We start from the raw sequence: 20,018 nt of genomic DNA on the forward strand, positions 1-20,018 counted from the left end.
TGTGTGTGTACGTTAGGGTCTTATAAGTCCCTGGGTGAGTCTGAGCAGCAACGGGAGGGGACATGCACCACGAGCCTCAAGTCAGCCTGGTCATCTCTTATTTTTACTCGTCAGTGTTGGCCTCGCCCAGAGTAGAATCATGGCATTAGTGACGCCCATCGTGTTGCTGTGACAACATGATGCATCTCATCTTTTATCAAAGTCTGTACAGGGAGAGGCGGTGCGCCATAATAGGCACAGTGAGGGCGAGACTCGAGCTCGTGTTTATGAGGTCACAACCACATGATGGTTTTCTTCCAGCAGAAAGTAATATGGAGAAGATTTTTCTCCGTATCATTATTAAAGGTTTGTTCCAAACATAACTAAAATGCATTAAAAAAATATCACGAAAATGAAAAAAAAAAAAAGTCAAACTGGTTGACTGTTCCTCACATCAGGGTATGAAAACATGATCAAGTACTGTACTTACTTCAGGTTGACTTTGGAGACTCATCTTCTGTGGCAAAGCCGGGGGCTGCTCTCCCCTTGAGGAGGTGGACTCTGAGGCCAGCGAGGACCTCTGGGAGTCTCCACGGGAAGCGTCCTCGGCGCTTATCTCACTGCTGGAATCCAGACGCCCAGACGACCGCCTCCGGCCGGGCCTGAGGGGCTGGTCGTCCTCACTTTCAGGCACTCGGCCAAGCCTGGCCACGCCCTTCCCGGCACGCCCTGACTTATCCGTACGGAGATTCTGACTCTGAGAGGCGTGTGAGGCATTGGCCCACTTCCCCTGGTGCATCTCGGGGGCGGAATGGGATGAGGTGAGGCTGGACTGACTGCCGGAGGAGCTCACGTCTGTCCCGACCCCAAGATTGCGGCCGGCGTGGCGCTCATAGAAAGACATGACAGCTTGCTTCTGGATACTCTTCAACGTGGAGTCCGGCACCTTCCGCCGCTTTTCGGGGTCCAGGTAGGAGTAGGACACGCCGCTGGACCGGTCTGAGCGGTCCACCTCAGTGAAGGAGTTGAGAATGTTCTGGAAGTTTTCGTGAATGAAGGTCCGGCTCTCAGCATCCCTCTGGGTGGGAGAGCGGGAGGAAGTGGAGGCGGAACCAGTGGGAGTGGTGGGAGAGCAGAGCTCCACACCGGAGAGAGAGGTGTCTCCTTTTCTGGAGGAAGTGTTGGCGAAGTCCAGCCTCAAGTCACGGTCTCCTCGCTGGGAGTCCCGAGAGCCTCGCCGCTGGTGGGTTCGAGTCTCGCTTGCTTCCCGGGGCGACCGAGCTTCAGTCTTCTCGATGGCGTCACGGGGGTCCTGCAGCGCTGATTCTTCCCGCACCTTTCTGTGGTCCTGGTGGTCTCGCTCTCTCGAGCCGCTCTGATCGCGAGGCCACCGCGCTCCACTCTCTGGTCCTGAAGTTCTCGACTGTTTCTCCAGCTCGTGGATCCTCTCGGCCACGGTCGGAGGTTTGCTGAAATCTATGGTGGGGCTTTGAGGAGAGCGTGTCGTCTCGCGCATCTCCGCTGTGGGCGACTCTGTGATCTGTGAGAGTGGCTGCGTGTACGAGTAGGACGGGAACTTCTTCAGGTTATTCATTTCGTTGTTTCGTTCCACCACTTCGCGGCTCCACTTGCCTCCTTCCCGTGGGTGTCTGGGGTACCCGGGGTCGGCAGGGTGTGGGCGCCTGTGGTGCTCACGAGTGTCATGGCTGTGCCTGGAGCTGCCAGAGCCTTTCGGCCGCCCTTCAGGCCCATAGTAGAGCACAGACTCGCTGTTGTGTCGCTGCGGGGCCTGCACTCTCGCACTGTGGGCAATGTTGTGGTCTCCGCGCGGGTCTCGCGAGTGTCCAGACATAATGGAGATGTCTGACAGCGAGCCATGCCACTTCAAGGTCTCGGAGGAGGATGCCGATGAGGAATTGGTGACCACGGTGGTGACGCTCTCCCGCCCGTTGCTGTACCTGGCACTCTCAGCAACGCTCTCACTCTCTCCTCGGCCAGAGTCACGTTCTGAGCCTCCGTCCCACATGACAGACTCCCGGCGCAGCTGGTCCAGGAGCGGCGTCGTTCCTATGAGGTCAGTGTAGCCAAACTCTTCATAGCGGCGCACGTACTCCTCCAGCTGGGCTGCTGTCACCTGCCCCAGGGAAGCCTCGCCCATGCCCAGGTCACGCTCCGGCGGGGAGGGGATGCTGTAGTCCTTGTCATCCAGCGCCCGTCCCTCCCTGTCGTATAGCGGGTAGTATGGGGACGAGGATGGCTTGTAGTAGGCGTCCATGAAGGAGTAGTTGGAGGACGGAGCGAACACGTCGTCTCGGAGGCCGCTGGTGTGGAACATCTCTTTGGGGATTTTCTCCGCCCTCTCTATCACAGTCTTGAGCTGCCGGTTGGCCGGCTTCTTGTTGCTGTAGGGCCGAGCATAGCCTGCAGCCTTCTCCTTGGGGTATTCCGACTGCTCCGTCCACGACTTGGAGCGATGCGATCCCTGGGGCCCCGAGGACTGGGGCGGAGAGTCAGGCAGACCCGAGACATTGGCGTCATGCGCCGCGGGGGCAAGAGTCAGCACCTGGTTGGCGGCGGGGACAGGCCAGGACGGGTACTTCTCGTGGCCTGGGCCATACTTGATGTATTTCAGACTAGAGGCATCACGGACCGGGGGAGGAGGGGGAGAGGCTGGATGACGGGTTGTGTTTGACGTGGAGGTGGGAGATGAAGTGGAGGTGGTGGGGGCTGGTGATGTCACTTTCGGAGACACTGGGGGTCCCACCACCTGTTGGAAGCCCGGCCCGGGGGGAGAATAGGGGGGAGGGGCGAGCGTGAGGTCTGGCTCGGAGACGTTCCAGGACACGTGGTACTTCTGGCTGGAGGTGGAGGAGGAGCCGTCCGGCCCGAGATTATCATACGAGAAGAATCTCGCCCGGTCCATCCCGTGATGGTGGTGGTGGTGGCTGTGGGGGGCGGAGTGGTGGTGCATGTCCCCGCGGGGACTGAGGTCGTCGGGCTCGCTGTAGTTGGAAGCGTTGGAGTGCTGGCGGCTGTGATAGGAGCCAGCGGAGCCTGTGCTGAGGGCGGACAGTTGGCGCGAGTGGAGCATCTGGTAGGAGGAGGAACGCAGGTGGTGGGCGTAATCCTCTCTGTCTGGCGTGTCGTCTGAGCCCATGGTCGGATCCCAGTACCTGCCGCTGGCCGCTCCTGACCCGCCCTTGCTGGAGGTGGAGGTGGAGGCCCCGTGCAGGTAAGAATACATGGACGACTTGGTCACCATGCTGCTGCTGGTGCTGCCGCCATCATCTGGGTCGTCTAAGTTGGGTGTTGACCTGGAAATGGGAAACAATGAGCGACGGAAGTGCGATAAGGAAGAAGTGAACACCCGATGAGGGGGCGGGGCGGGGTGGGGAGGGGCTGGGAGGATATTGTAGGCCAGGCTGAGAGGCTAAGGGTGTCAGCTGCCGTGCGAAACACTATTTACCTGTCATGTAACAAAAGGGGGACGTCATCCTCACTACGTCATTTAGGAGAATGGAAAATGAAACTGACGGGAACTACTTGCGCTCCTGCCACGCGAGCGACAGCCTCATTACCCCGCAGCTCCAACCCCCCCCCCCCGCCGCCCGCCTGACTGACAACACACCCTAAGCAACATTCTACAGAAACGTAAAACAAACTGTGCAATCTCCCAAGACAAATAAACTCCATATTTGTATAGGTATGAACATCAAAAAATGAAAGTCAACATTCTACACCATTCCTTCCATAACATGTCTGTTTCGGCTCACCTGGAGACGTGAAGCGCCACATTCACCGCGGGGTTCCTGGCGGGGGTGGGTCCGTGAGAGGCATCCTGGTGGAGAGAGGGCGTGCTCTTGGCCGGCACCAGCGAGGACGAGGCGACGCCGCTAGCGGTGCTCCCCGGGCTGACTAGGGACTCGGCGAAGGACGAGAGGGACTCGGCCGAGGAATATCTGGGCAGCGGTGAGCGGCGCGAGGACCGCCCACACAGATTTCTGACGAAGCTGCTGTTCGCCTCGAGCACCACCCCTTGAGCCGCCGCCCTCTCTAGCCGCGGCGAGGGCGTGGCGCTCCTGCCCTCTGTCGGGGAGATGTTGGCATCCCCGAGTGCGTCTTGGATGTTTTGTTCCTGCCACGAGCACCGCCGCTCAAGGCTGTCGTGGCTGCAGAGAGAAGAAAAAGAAACATTAGATACACTCATTCAAACCAAACACTGAAACACACACGCATCTTTTTTTATCAACACTACAAGAAAAACAAAAGAATATTACATGTTTATTCATTCATTCTTAGAGATCACACGAGTTTTTAGAGACTAAATCATTAAAGATACATATCACGGTTCTCACAGATGAATTGAGGCTCCCAGCACATCAATGACAACAGAGAGTGAAGTGCGTGCCCTCATCCAATACTCGCAATGATAACCCCGAGGCAAATGAACAGCAAAAAGACATGAGGACCCTGACGTAATCACAGCAACCCGCGCCACTCACAAAAAACAAGGGCGTTTCAGGAAGTGGCGCTTTTAAAACACACAGACGGCAATATGACCACAAGGGAGCCGCCCAATACCACCTCCGCCCACGAGTTTGCCAAGACCAGAAGGAGAAGCAGAAGGGAGGAAGATTCAACCCGCCTCACCTCTGCCCTCACAATGCTACCCAAGCAACCTCCATAACTGAACGGCTACAACAACACTTCCCAACACCATTAGTGGAGAATGACGTGAAAAGAGCAAAGCGTGGGATGGGAAGGGACCCGCGGGAGGCAAGGGTGTCTGGGGTCATGCACTGGGCTAATAAAACTCGAGCATAAGATGGAGGAGGAGGAGGAGGAGGAGGAGGAGGAGGAGGAGGAGGAGGAGGAGGAGGAGGAGGAGGAGGAGGAGGAAGACGAAATGAAGTGAAGAATCAGGAAGAGAAAGAAAGGACGATGAGTAAAGTGAGAACCAAATCAATGACGAGGAAGAGGATGGAGGAGGAGGAGGAGGAGGAGGAGGAGGAGGAGGAGGAGGAGGAGGAGGAGGAGGAGGAGGAGGAGGAGGAGGAGGAGAATAAACAAAAGGATGGAGAAGAGAAGAGAAGAGAAGGAAAGCAAGGAAGGTGCAGGAGGGTAAACTAATCCCGCCGCCGCCCTCCAAACCTGCGCCACTAAAATAACAAACACTTAGGCCAACCTCTCACTACTAAGGAGCATGTGAACCCCCTCCCTCTCCCCCTCACACACACACACACACACACACACACACACACACACACACACACACACACACACACACACACACACACACACTTTAATCGAGGTTACATCAACTAATGACGAGAAACAACTGACACTCGACTTCCGCAAAACGCAGCTCATTATTTCGGCGTCGTTGGCGGGGTTTGGGAAGGGGGCGGGGGCCGGGGTGGGGGCAGGGGTGAGACAGGGTGAGACAGGCCTCGACCACTTCCTCACTCCCCGGGGCGCTGTGAAAAGTGTGCGCGCGTCAAGGTGGGGAGGGGGGCAAGGAAGGTGGGGAGAGGGAAGGTGCTTGCTGTACTGCAGGTGACAAAACTGAGAAGAAGAGGAGGAGGAGGAGGAGGAGGAGGAGGAGGAGGAGGAGGAGGAGGAGGAGGAGGAGGAGGAGGAGGAGGAGGATAGCGGGTAAGGAAGACGTGATTTCCTTGTGACATAAAACAACACTTTGTAAGACCAGAGCGAATTGGTAAACACACATGAAACACAATAATTAAGAGTCTAATGTGGCTTTTGCCTGCGAGAAAGAGAGAGAGAGAGAGAGAGAGAGAGAGAGAGAGAGAGAGAGAGAGAGAGAGAGAGAGAGAGAGAGAGAGAGAGAGAGAGAGAGAGAGAGAGAGAGAGAGAGAGAGAGAGAGAGAGAGAGAGAGAGAGAGAGAGAGAGAGAGAGAGAGAGAGAGAGAGAGAGAGAGAGAGAGAGAGAGAGAGAGAGAGAGAGAGACGAAAATACCACGAACAGGACCAGATTAAGGTGAAAGAATATATAAACCCGTTTCCAAGTGAGCCTAGGGATAAGAGGGATTAAAGCGGAAAAGACCGTGTCCTTTGCTCCTTTTCCTAAACCTTGGCTACTTTTGTCACTCGCTCTCACTCACTATCGCTCAGCCGCCGAGGGTAATTAAGTAACTGTTTCGTTAATTAGCTAGCGGCTTCTACTCGGTAATAAACAAGAGCGGGTGTCTGTCCAGCACGTGACACACACAATAAACTAGGGGAGAAAAATTGACCGTCACCACGACTAACGATACTGACAGCCAGGTTAACACACAAATAAACAAAGAGAAACAAAGACTGATAAACAAAAACATCCTTGAGCTCCTTTAAATAGCCACGTTAACCCTTTCACTACTGAGACGCATTTTTACCATGAGTTTTTCGTGTGATTAGACGATTGTATTGACATTAGGAAGGGCCTATAGAGGTCAGAAGATTAATGGCAGGAGTCTTCACTATTCTTAATTCCCCCCCATAAGTTTCTGAAGCTGTATAAAAATCACGAAATTGTACGCAGAATGAATATAAAAAACGTGCCACGGTACTGAAGAGGTTAAAAACACGAAGGTAGGTTGAATAAACTGTTATGTTGCTCTTGTTGTTATTTTTGGTGGTGGTGGTGGTGGTACTTTCCGTTTCATTCATGCTCGTGTGTGTGTGTGTGTGTGTGTGTGTGTGTGTGTGTGTGTGTGTGTGTGTGTGTGTGTGTGTGTGTGTGTGTGTGAGTTTCTTCATCAATCACTCCCGCCTTGACGGAAACGACGATGACGAAGCTGAATATGATGACGATGAAGATAGTGACGGTGAGGGAGCGAGCGATGAAAGCAGCTATTTTTTTCCCCTTCCCTTCAAAGCGGCGGGAAGAAAAAGAACAGTATACGAACATTAGAACATACGAGCAGGAAGTGAGGAGCCACATCGAGAATAAATGATAAAGAGAAGAAGAAGAAGAAGAAGAAGAAGAAGAAGAAGAAGAAGAAGAAGAAGAAGAAGAAGAAGAAGAAGAAGAAGAAGAAGAAGAAGAAGAAGAAGAAGAAGAAGAAGAAGAAGAAGAAGAAGAAGAAGAAGAAGAAGAAGAAGAAGAAGAAGAAGAAGAAGAAGAAGAAGAAGAAGAAGAAGAAGAAGAAGAAGAAGAAGAAGAAGAAGAAGAAGAAGAAGAAGAAGAAGAAGAAGAAGAAGAAGAAGAAGAAGAAGAAGAAGAAGAAGAAGAAGAAGAAGAAGAAGAAGAAGAAGAAGAAGAAGAAGAAGAAGAAGAAGAAGAAGAAGAAGAAGAAGAAGAAGAAGAAGAAGATGATGATGATGAAGAACAAGAACAACAACAGAAGAACAAGAATAAGAACAAGAACAACAACAACAACAAATATAGAAAATCCCAATACAGAAAAGATACAAACAAAAATAACAAGAAAACTAACTAAAAAAAAAAAAAAAAACAAGCGACATTACAAAACAAACAACCGAAACGAAAACAAACAAAAAAGATCAGAAAATAAAATAAATAAACAAGAAGGCAAAGAAAACGGAGAAGGAGGCGAGAGGAGGCGCTGAGGTGGTAGCGGCAGCAGCAGCAGCAGGAAGTCGCGTTGGTCCTAATAAGCGGATGTCCTGAGCAGAGGGACGCCACGATATCGCCTTGGGGGCCCTAAAACCTTCCTTCTGGACCGGCCTGCAACGGTGGCTGGAGGAGGAGGAGGAGGAGGAGGAGGAGGAGGAGGAGGAGGAGGAGGAGGAGGAGGAGGAGGAGGAGGAGGGTGTTGCTGCGCCGGACAAGAGAAGTAGAGGCGCTGTAGTCTTGGCGTCAGGAGGAAAAGAGAAGGAGGAGGAGTTTTTAAGGGTATTTAGAGGCTTACGTTAGGTTAGGGTAGGGTAGGAAGGGTTTAGGATGTGTTTTGTGGGGTTAGGTTAGGTTAGGTTAGGTTAGTTTAAGGAAGGGTAGGGAGGATTCTGGGTGTAATTTGTGGGTTGGGTTGGGTTGGGTTAGGTTAGGTTAGGTTAGGTTAGGTTAGGCTAGGGAGAGTTTTGGCTGTGTTTTGTGTTGTTAGGTAAGGTTAGATTAGACTAGAAAGGGTTTTGGGTGTGTTTCGTTGGGTTTATAAAGTGTTTTGCGTGATATACCTTTAATGAGAGTTCAGGGCATGATTTAACGAGGCATTTCCCCCTTTCCCTTTCCTCCTTGGGGCCGTTACACTACAACGCGTGGAGTGAAACTGAAACTAACTTGGTGTACAATGAATTAGTGATAAAATGGTACTTGAAAGAGGGAAAAAAAAATATACAAACGTACCTTTATTCCACGTCTCCAAAATGTAACGAAATCAAAAGGAGAAGGGAATTATAAAGTGAAGGGGAGTGTGTGAAGAATCTCAGCGTGAATCAAACACACTTTTATTTTCGTTTCAGGTTCGTTGTAGTGAAATTAATCAAGTCAGCGTGCAAGGGAAGTGTGTGTGTGTGTGTGTGTGTGTGTGTGTGTGTGTGTGTGTGTGTGTGTGTGTGTGAGAGAGAGAGAGAGAGAGAGAGAGAGAGAGAGAGAGAGAGAGAGAGAGAGAGAGAGAGAGAGAGAGAGAGAGAGAGAGAGAGAGAGAGAGAGAGAGAGAGAGAGAGAGAGAGAGAGAGAGAGAGAGAGAGAGAGAGAGAGAGAGAGAGAGAGTGTGTGTGTGTGCCCACCAAGCACCCCTGCGGAGGATGTACGTACAACACTTCTCATAAACCTCAACAAAAACGTGGGATTTCAACGCTGCGGAGAAAAAAGAGCACACTGGTTCCTTGACAATGTGATAAGGTGAGGGAGGAAGCGCCCCCCCCCCACGTGCTGTTTTGTTTTTAGCGAGTAGTCATTACAGGATTTCTTTTTCGTAGTTTTGTTACTCAATTGTGTTTCAAAACTCTTAGACAACTTCCTTTGCACTACACGAGAAAAAGAAAGGAAATTTACCACGTTATAGAGACCGAACGATATCTTTGTATGAGAGAGAGAGAGAGAGAGAGAGAGAGAGAGAGAGAGAGAGAGAGAGAGAGAGAGAGAGAGAGAGAGAGAGAGAGAGTTATTGTATCCTCCTACTCATCCTTTCCTGCAATACACACTTGACATTATAATCTTTGTATCTCTCTTTTATTTGCTTCCATGTTAAGTCATACAGTATTGTGTTTCCTATTTTTAATCACCAGTACATACTTACACAACTCATTTGTTTATCACCATCCGTATTGGTGTTTATCTGGCATTATTGCTCCTAGTGTTTTTTAAGAGCTGCCTGGTGAGAGGAGGGTGGAGGGTGTTTCTAGAGTGTTACTATATAGAGGGTGTTACGGAGGGTGATATATATATACAGGTCCATATTCAGAAACACTTTGCTCTCTCATCACGACTATTTTCCAAGGCCACAGAGATGATTAGCGTGGTTTTCAAGAGTGTTTCTCCATTCAGTAATGTAAAACTCTAAGTCATTCTGCCTGTAGAACCGTAAAAAAAAAAACACCTTAAAACACACTGCTGTCTCAACACGACTGTTTTCCAAAGCCATAGAGATGAGTGTTTCTCCAGTTAATAAAGTAGAAATTTTGTCAATCTTTCTCTAGAACCGTAAAAACACCTTAAGAAACTCGTGTAAACTTCAATAAAAGCCTTATGAAACACTAGAGGTGAAGCATAGAAGTGTTTGAGAATATAAGTCTTAGTGCTACCGTGAAGGGGGAAGTGTGGCTCTGTTTATCGGTCGGGTGGCAAGGGGCGGGTCCTCGTAACCCCTGCAGCCTCGTGTGACAACTGGAGGAGGAGGAAAAACGCGCGTGGCTGGTGTGCCGTGAACCCTGAAAAGGAGCCCGACTTCCTCACGTCTTCCTGCTGCCGCCTCCTACCGCCCCACTGACAATGAGGGGAACACACACACACACACACACACACACACACACACACACACACACACACACACACACACACACACACACACACACACACGTAAATGCAAGCTAATTTGAGGGGAATAATAAGTACTTTGTGTAGATTCAAGGTTGCCTGATTGTAGGGTATAAAATGGATGGCTAACACACACACACACACACCAGACTTCTTACTATATACATTTATCTCTCTCTCTCTCTCTCTCTCTCTCTCTCTCTCTCTCGGGAAGTGAAGGAAAGAAGACAGTGTGTTATTTTCAGGGAGGTTTGCGAGGCAGGAAATGCGAAAAACAATGAAAATGAATGAAAAGCAACACACAAAAAAAATAATAAGTCCCGGAAAATGTACACGCTATGACACACACGAGGGAATGTTCTTTTTTTCTTTTCTTTTTTTCCACGTGACAATAGAGAACAATAAAAGTTTTCAAATATAGACGTACGTGTTTTTTTTCTCTTCCCCTCCCACTGTACACAACCTGATTTAGTAAGTGTGTGTGTGTGTGTGTGTGTGTGTGTGTGTGTGTGTGTGTGTGTGTGTGTGTGTGTGTGTGTGTGTGTGTGTGTGTGTGTGTGTTTATAATCATGCTAAGAAAAAAAAGTACTGCTGGAGGCGGTAAACAAAGTACTAACACGTGACCTTCAAATGTAATCGAGTCACACCACTAACACTACCTTCACCACCACCACCACCACCACCTTCACCACCACCACCACCACAGCCGCCGCGAGGGTCGACAGCTGTGCCCGTGACAGACGTGACAGCGTTCCGGTCACTACTCTGCTGCAGGACAAAGACCCTGAGCCGCCTGGTGGAGGGACAAACAACCCCACAGCTGCTTCCCTCCTTCACACCTGCCTCGCCTCCTCCATGCACCGCCTCGCCCATTCTGTCTGTGTCAGCGTCTCCATTACACGCTTCTATTATTCCTCTGTATCTGGTCTTACTAATGAACGATTTGTGTCCCCTAGGTCAGATGAGGTTAGGTTAGGTCAAATTGTTAAGAGGAATGAGGTTAATGAGTTTATTCTCTCTTGATATTCTTCTTTAACGCATTTTTACTACGAGTTTTGGTTACAATTAGATGATTTTATTGACATTTAGAAGGGTTTATAGAGGTCAGAAGATTGATGGCCAGAGTCTTCACTATTTTAATCTCCACACAAGTTTTTGAAGCTGTCTAAAATTACGAAATATTAAGCAGAATGAACATGGAAACGTGTGTCATGGTACTGAAGAGGTTTTGTGCTCATTTTAGTTCTCGTCTGAATTTCTGAACGTTGTATATTTTGTTATCAGTTTTACCTCTAATATTTTTTCCCCCTCAGATAAATCGGTACAAATATTTCAGGTTCTCCGTGCGTTTCTTGTCCTCAGTTCACTTCTCACCTCGTCTAGTCTCTCGGCACGCCTCCTCACCTGCTCTCATCCCTTCATCCATCACTCGCTAACAGGCCCAGTCACTCCAGCTCCTCTCGTAACTTGTACCACCTTCTCTTATCACTTTCATCCTCCCTAATTGCTTGTCATCTACATCAACCACTTTTTTGTCGGTGTGTGTTCTGTAATTACTTTTTTCCTCCAGTCACTTTTCACCTTCGCTCATTACACTTTTCTCTTCATTTTTTTGCAGTAATTAACATTGTCTGAAGCTAGACCGCTAAACAACACCAAGAAGCAGTGTTCGCGTTCTGATGTAATGTCTTCTTATCAGCAAGGCAATGTAATCCTGTCTCAGTGAGTTTACATTTTCCCCCTCAAGACTCAACCTTAGCTTTTACGTCTTTTATTCCTTCGTTATCTTTACAATGTGACGCAAAAGGTGAGGAAAGCTTTTAGTAACCCGAGGAACACCCTTTGTCTTGGTCTCCCTCCGTGCTTTCAAACGCAGCCATTGTTTCCGGCCTTTTTCCAGTTACTTCACCCTCGCTTTCTCAGAGTTCACAGCGCAACTAATGTTCACACTACCAGCACAACCTCAAAACACAACTTTACCAGCGCCTCATCAACATAACACCTTATCAAAACACCTCAAAACACCAGGCACAGCCTTACTCACACCACGTCAACACAGCAGCCTCTCACTTCGGCGTCACAGCTTCAACCTCACAGCCACAGCCTCGCCCCGCCAGCCACCGCAGACTCTCGACGGTGGACTGTTCCTCGTATCCAACACTCGACCGCAACAAACCCACAGCCACGAGTGACTCACGAAGGCTCACTGACTCACTCACACCTCACCGCCAGGGCAGACAAGACACAGGGAATCCAATACGGAGTTAAACTTTCAAGTGGTACGAAGAGACAGAGGGAGGGAGAGGAGAGGGAGGGAGAGGAGAGGAGAGGGAGGGAGATGAGAGGGAGGGAGATGAGAAGGGAGGACAAGGAGAGGTGGAACAAAAAGTGGCTACGTAGTTTGTGTATTTGATGATGAAGATGTATTGTCATGTTCGGTAAAGAAGTAAAGTGTTTTGTTTCTATAGATGACTCTTATTCTTATATATTCGTTTTTTTTTTATCTACTATACTTTTGGCGCGTTTTTTTTTTTAATTCACGTGTAAGTTTTTCTTTCATCTCTTTTCTTCCTCCTCTATATTTGCCCTTGGAGCTTTCTTTTTTCTATCCTCGTCTTCAGTTTTTACTTCCTGGCTATACCTGCTGTCGCTCTTCCTCCTCCTACTTCTTCTCCACTTGTGCTCCAATCTGGCCCCCCCAACCCCCACCACGCTCTGCTAATAATCGCTTGGTGACCACAGCACAGCCTTGGCACACCGCTTAACAGGATTCAATACAGCAGAAGGAAGAAGAGGAGGCGGGGGAGAGCGGAGGAGGTGGCGGCGATGGTGGTCAGTGTCCCAGCCACAACACAAACCGGAACTAAGGAACTCAAAATCGTCCGGCAGCATTTTTCACAGATGACCGTCTTAAGTGATGGGAATTTCACTTCAGGCTCCACTTAATGCCTGTCTTCATCTCTCAATTATCCACTTACGCCCACTTCGGAGACCTGGTAGAAATACTAGGTGGATATATATATATATATATATATATATATATATATATATATATATATATATATATATATATATATATATATATATATATACTTTCTTCTCTTCTGCTTCTTCTTCTTCTTGACAACCGCCACGTACTCATATTCCGAAACCAACAAAGGTGACTGTCTGGGTTTCTCGAGTTTCCTTCGTACTCCGACCCTGAAGAAAAGGAAGGAAGGTTGGGAAAAAAAAGACACGCCAAAGGAAAAAGTTGTGTTATAAGATCAGAGTAGCGAGTAATCCAATTCTGTGGTCTGAAAAGCTTCCTCTCGTTAAAGTGTTCTTGTTGTTGTTGTTGCTGCTGCTTAGTAGTTGTCGTCCACTTCTTTTCATAACTCTCCACTTCTTTTTCTTCTTCCTCTTCTACTTCTTATTATCACCACAGTGTTGTTGCTGCTGCTGCTGCTGCTGTTGTTGTTGTTGTTGTTGTTGTTGTTATTGGTAAAATTAGTGCATCACCATTACTCTTTTCTCTTCATCCTTGAGTCTTTGAACATCATAATCATCGTCCTCATTGACATATTTATCATCCTTTTGTTCTCTTATATTGTTCTTCCTCTTCCCGTACAACAAAAACAACAACAGCAACTATTACTATACTACTACTACTACAACACCTACTACAACTACTACTACCACGACTACACCTTTCCCTTCTCTTTCTACAACCTCTCTTGATCGTCCTCCTACACCTCAACACTTTCGCTCCAGTCGGCTCTGGAATAAGCGAGGAAGAGCCGCGGGCGCTTCCTTCTGGCGTGTGTCGGCGGAAGGGGGTGTGAGAAGGCAGGCCGTTTCCTGCCGGGCCAGCACGATGCATCCAGCTAGCCAGCCATCCAGCCGCCAGGAGCACTTAGAGGCTGGCCTTGGCACGCTGAGGCAAATAATGGTGTAGTAGATAAGTGGCGGTGAAGGTAAGGCAAAGTGGTGGAAATCGAAGGCTAAGGAGAAGTAGGGAAAGGTAAGACGAGGCAGCAAGGTGAGGTAAAGTAAAGGTAGGTTACGTCAGCCTATGTTAATTAATAGCTACAACTTATTGGCAGGTAAAGGTTCGGTTAAGATTCTATAGGGTGATATGAAGTAAGGTAAGGCGACGCTGGCGGAGGGGAGTTATCAAAGGTATAGGGAAAGGTAAGGTAGGGAGGGATGAGGTGAGTCGCGTCTCCAGGCTAGGTACTCGTGTTTATGCCTCCTTGAGGGACGTCACCGAGCACCTGGCCACCACCTGCATCACCTGGCCATATAGCGAGTCACCTGGCCGCCGCGAACCACCAGTGATGAGTGAAAATTCCTCTTAAGACGTCTCGTGCTTCATTAAACTTCATTCTCCTACTACTAAACAATAATAAACTTTGCAAATTTGGGGATACTTATTTTTTACATGCCCACACTACACACACACACACACACACACACACACACACACACACACACACACACACCGCTGCACACACTCGCCATTATAAACAAGATACACAAAACGTGGGAACAAGAGCAAAAAATATGGCCAATTTCCTCTCGACTCCAGCAACACCACAATCGTTTGCGGCTCGTCACTCCTCGGGGGGGCGGCGCGGGTGAGGGACGAGAACGAGACGGAAGACGCAGGGAAGCAGAAACGGAGAGAGATGGAGGAAGGAATGGGGAGAAAAGAGAGAGGAGGAGGGAGGGTTAAAATGGACGAGATTATTTGGGGTCCCTTAATCCCCGCGGGAGGAAGCACAGACGTCAATTAGGATATGATACAATTATGATAAAGTGAAGCGTTTTGTGGAGTGAGTGACGGGCGAAGGACGTGCTCCGCGGCACCGCAGGATGCACTCCACTCACTCGCTATAACTCACTACTCACAACAGCCTCGTAGACTCCAAAGCCACATCCCGAGGAACTCACAGCCCGGGGCACAACTGACAGACAAATGGAAGAGCTCAACAATCATCTCAACTATTTTCTTAAGACATTTCTCTATTGACACACCAATTTACTTTATGTCATGGGCAGAGGTAGATAAAGAGCAGATGGAAGGGGCAGAGGGTCGGGGCGCAAGGAGCCTGGCCAGTGGGGGGGAGGGGGCGTGGGGGAAGGAGGTAAGGTCTGAGTGAGGTCGGTGGATGATAAACAAAGCATGAGGTGGAGCAGTAAATAGAAGCGAGTAGGAACGTAGCGAGCACGGAGGCCTCAGGGGAAGGAGGGACGTAGGAGAGCAAGCGAGCGAGGAATGACAAAGAGCGAGGGAGAGCCAATGGAGGGTGAAGGAGTTGGAGAGATAAGAGGGGACAAAAGGAGAGTGAGGGACGAGTACGAGAAAGGCAGAAAGGAAGGGAGAAGGGTGTGTTTAAATCCTTCAGTGCTACGACGCGTTTTCATATTCATTCTGCTTACTATTTAGTGATTTTATACAGCTCCAGAAACTTATATGGGAATTAAAACAGTGTAGATTCTGGCCATTAATTTTCTGACTTCCATGGACCCTTCCTAATGTAAATAAAATCGTGTAATCATACTCAAATTTATGGTAAAAATGCGTCCTAGTACTGAATAGGTTAAAGGGTGGTGGAAGTGGAAGAGGAGGAGTATTTCAAAGGGAGAGGGGGAACAGATAGCGATGAAACAGGAAAATACGGAGGATGATTCAGTAAAGCCGGATGGAGAAACAGAATTGGAAACTATATACTAAGGAACAAGAAAGAAGTGAAGACAGAACAGTAGAAAAAAGCAAAACATGAGGATAAAAGGAGGGATGTAGGAGATAGAAATAAAATAAAAGGATTGACAAACTAAGGAGTAAAGGAGGAAATATTTACGTGTTTAAAAGAAGGAAAACGGAAAATACCAGACCCCCAAAAAACATGAAATAAAAAATAAAAGTAAGGGAAAAGGAAATATAGTAAGACGTGAAGAGAAACAAAAATAAAGTAACACAAAAACAAAAGCAAAAAAGATCAGATATTAATGAAGATAAGATACTAATGACAAAGAAATGAAGTGCACAAGCAAAGACAAGGATAAAAACAGAAAGAATGAAATACCCAAGACATGAAAAAACAATAAAATGAGACAGAAAACAAAAGAAAGATGGACTAATGAAGAAAAAGGGTCGGAAGGCACCACGAAGGAAGAAATCAAAAGCAGAGGAAATTTAACAAGAAAAAATACAAAAGGAAGAATGAAATACCAAACAAGAAAAAAAAGACAGAAAACAAAAGAAAGATGGACATTAACGAAGGAGGGTCGGAAAGCACCACGAAGGGCAAGACTTAATGAAGCAGGCACGGGGGGGGGGGAAGGACAAACCGAGGGGCAGGAGGGCAGGGTGCCGAGAAGTCCGCTGCCCTGCCGTATCCCTACCACCACCACCACCACCACCAAGGCCGACGGTCGTCCTCAATTCACTCCGCCCCGCATACCAGACATTCCTCGCTGACTCCTTTGACCACGACGCGAAAACACACCTAGAGGCGGCCCCGCGTGACCCCCAGAGCTCCTCCCACCCACACTGCTGACGGTGCGGGAGGCTCTCTTGTCTCTTCTCGACTCTCTCCCCTGGCACAAAAAAAGGGTTGTCCAGACGTATACTGGCAACTCCCATAAAGGTATATCAAATTCCTGCCGCTCTTCTCCCCACACTCCCTGTCTCCTTCTACTCTCCCCTTCCCCCGCTTCCTCCTCCTCCTCCTCCCCAATACTGAGATTCTACCCCGGCTACCTGACAGAAAACATTATGCCTCATCCTCCCCATTTCCTCCCCACCCTGCCCAGCCGCACCCTAACACACACACACAAACACAGACACAAGGAATTTATCACAGTAACACGGACAACAAAGGCATACTACCCACGCCCCTTTTTTTTCACCGCTAAGCCTCCGCCTCGTTTTGGTCGCGTCTTTTACGAGCAGCAGCAGCAAACATTAGTCTTGTTGACATTGGGGGCACAACTCGGCCCACGCACTTAATCGGTCCATAAAGACGTTTAAGGATAAGAAGAGGGCGAGAACGAGAGAGAGAGAGAGAGAGAGAGAGAGAGAGAGAGAGAGAGAGAGAGAGAGAGAGAGAGAGAGAGATTAACAGGTAAGCAAATACAGTGACATGTCTCTGGTCTCCGCAACACAACACTGACCTAACGCGGAACAAGAAATTTCATAATAGCCGGCGATACAAAAAGAGAAGAACGACTTGTATCTAAACACGGGGCGACGGGTCTGGCTAAGGTCAAGTGTGTTGGGGAAGGAGGGGGAGGGAGGGGGAAAGGGGGGAAGTTTAGTTAGTCTGGGTGAATAGTGAATCGAGAGGTATGGGTGTGGTAGAGGAGGAGGGAGGAGGAAGGAGGAGGAGGAGGGAAAGAAGACTGTTAGGAGAGGAAGGACATGGGGGTGTGAGGGAAGGGGGGGAGGCTGAAAGGGACGTCCGAGCACCCTGATCAAGGACAAAGACTCGCCAAGACTTTCGAGGATGAGATCAAGTGTCTGGTTGAGTCTCCGCCATCCTTCATCAGCGAACATTCCAAAGGCGGGGGTGAAAACACGTCCCGCGGGCCATTCCTCTTCTCCAGAGCGGCAAGTGTTGGCTGGCAGGCACGGGAAGCACAACCCAACCCGCGATAAAAAGGAGAGGTCAATAAAGCTGACATTCTCAATGGCAACTAATAGCATTATGGAAATAATTACGTCGTTCTTTGATATTTACTGCTATTACGGCTTCATTAATAGATAGTGCGTACAGGCGTGTTCTCGTTACATAGTAATTAGCACACATTAGACTGATTGCATGCCCGAGGTGACGCCGTGTCTCGAGAAAACATTCACCTCGAAAGTTTGGAGATTTCAACGCGACAGTAGATAGCAATCCCAACGATGAGGAGCAAATCTTGATCTTACACTACCATCACAGCTGGTTATTATGTAATGGATACCTAACTGTTCATACATATAAGGAATGCACCGATAAAAAAAGAGAAATAACTTACTGATGAACAAGTCAGTTCCGTGCCGGCGAGTTGGGTAAATCCTGGCGCTGGTCCCTTCACCTCCGGCTCAGGCCGACACTGCAGTCCATGCCGCGCCACACACCGCTCCCCACCACACAACACAGCGCCGCAAACACTGCCCACGAGGCACCCACTACTATACCAGTCCCTGCCAGGGTGTGACGCAGCAGTACCGCCACTCAACACCGCCATCCACCAGCACGGGGTACGGTGATCGATTAATCTTCCTTCGACGGCGGCTTCCAATGCCCGAGGGAGCGAGCCACCCCTTCCCGACCACCCGGTGCCCGACACTAGCAACCAAGCCGAAGACCTACACGCCGATCGCTGGCCGACTCCACTTTAATGGCGAATGTTAAAGGGCGTGAATGGACCACCTGCCAGCCAGTGCGTGGAGGGAGATTCTCCGTGGCACACACACACAAACACACACACGTGACCTATATGTGGCAGAGATTACCTCGGCCCACTGCTTCTGGGCGCCCCTCACACTAACACCACTGCACACACAACACCTTTCCTGCCTCTCTTCCTCTGTTCCTGCTGCATCCTTGAGCCGCGTGGCCACTTATCACAATAGCATGCGTCCCGTGCTTGCTAAAGGAGAGGCCTTCACCACATCCCACATCCGAGGCAGCTGATTGCGTTCGGAGGGCACGGGGGCGGAGACAAACGTTTCCACAATGTCCTGTTGAAAACGATGCTCAGCTTGAACAGTCACTTCAACAAAGATTTTCTCGTGTTTTCTTTCCTCTTCACGCAGTATACACTGCCCAGCCACATAAAGAGTTTGCCAAGGTCGTAGAGATATTTTTTAGAGCAAGCGTCGCGAGGCAACCAACACCACCCACGTCTCGCTGGTGACTGAGGAGCCGTCTAGCTGGAAGCGGCTAGTCACTTCGATGCTGCCAACCCGCATCGAACAATTATCCTTCGTCCACACACGCACGTCTATCGAACTCCTGTTTTATCATGAAACTTAAAGACATAAGTGTTGCACAAATTACAAGCTACTGTTATAAACTGCACTCAATCTTTGCACAGACAGAGCCAACCATTCCCCCGAGACGAATCTGGCAACTCCCTCCCACCCGACCGTCTACCGACCAATATCAACAAAGAATTACGTGGGTCGCTGGATCCCTTTTAACGAAATAATGGTAAAACACCACTGCCTAGCAAGCTCATCTACATCTCTTCCTGAAACATACAAGGTCTAATTATTCGCCAGCATAATAAAAAGATGGTCAGCCTTCGGAAACTTGGTCTGCTTTATATGGTAACAGCAGCCAGACTCCCGACCTCATGTACAGATGTCTACCTTTTGGGCTGTGCGGGGCCGTGGTAGGAATACTCAACCACACACGGAGAGGAGACGGGTTCATAACAACGCCGAGCTGATGCATTAGGGACACACGAGGCGGAGAGGGAACAAAAGAACGAGGGAAATAAAAGGAGACAAATGCACACGATGGCAACATCAACCCCAGGCTCAGGGCAGACTGGAGGAGACGGTGGTGACGGGACCCGAAATTTGCTCGCAACACAATCTCCTTCGATAAAGTAAGACTCCACAGAAGAGTCAACCAATGTAACGTAATTTACGAGCACAACGCATACACCACAGCCTTACGCTAATTGGCCTTACTAGAATTTATAGGAAACAGCGCCCGTACCAAAGACAGGAGATGCTGTCAGGGTGTAACTGCCCCACACACACACACACACACACACACACACACACACACACACACACACACACACACACACACACACACACACTATGAAGACTTTGCATGTATTGAGAGAAGGTTCGAATACAAGCAGCACCGCAGAGGGAGGGAAGGAAGGAGAGGCTGGAAGGAGTGAGTGGGTGATCGGAGAGGGAGAAAAGGAGGGTCGGCGGACGTTCCAGCAAGCGAAGGCGAAGAGTTGGAGGTGAGGGATGATGTCACTCTCCCAAACCCTCACACACACACACACACACACACACACACACACACACACACCGGCCTCCCTCACCCCACTCATTCTTGGCGGTGTAACAGACACTCCTTGGCTGGCGGAGACACAA

The 20,018-nt window shown here is 49.2% G+C and overlaps 1 protein-coding gene across 5 annotated transcripts in view; it reads right to left on the reverse strand.

Moving 5' to 3' along the window:
* The window catches only part of LOC123508326 (serine-rich adhesin for platelets-like), a 303,730-nt gene that overhangs the window by 61,358 nt on the left and 222,354 nt on the right, over window positions 1–20,018 (reverse strand). For all 5 annotated transcript variants that reach the window (XM_045261940.1, XM_045261939.1, XM_045261938.1 and 2 more), the window contains 2 exons: window positions 3,753–4,148; window positions 470–3,293 (listed from right to left, as the gene is read on the reverse strand). In XM_045261940.1, coding sequence (XP_045117875.1) covers window positions 470–3,293; window positions 3,753–4,148 — 3,220 coding nt within the window. The remainder of the gene's footprint in view (window positions 1–469; window positions 3,294–3,752; window positions 4,149–20,018) is intronic.

This window comes from Portunus trituberculatus, chromosome 24, assembly GCF_017591435.1.
Source record: "Portunus trituberculatus isolate SZX2019 chromosome 24, ASM1759143v1, whole genome shotgun sequence".
NCBI lineage: Eukaryota > Metazoa > Arthropoda > Malacostraca > Decapoda > Portunidae > Portunus > Portunus trituberculatus.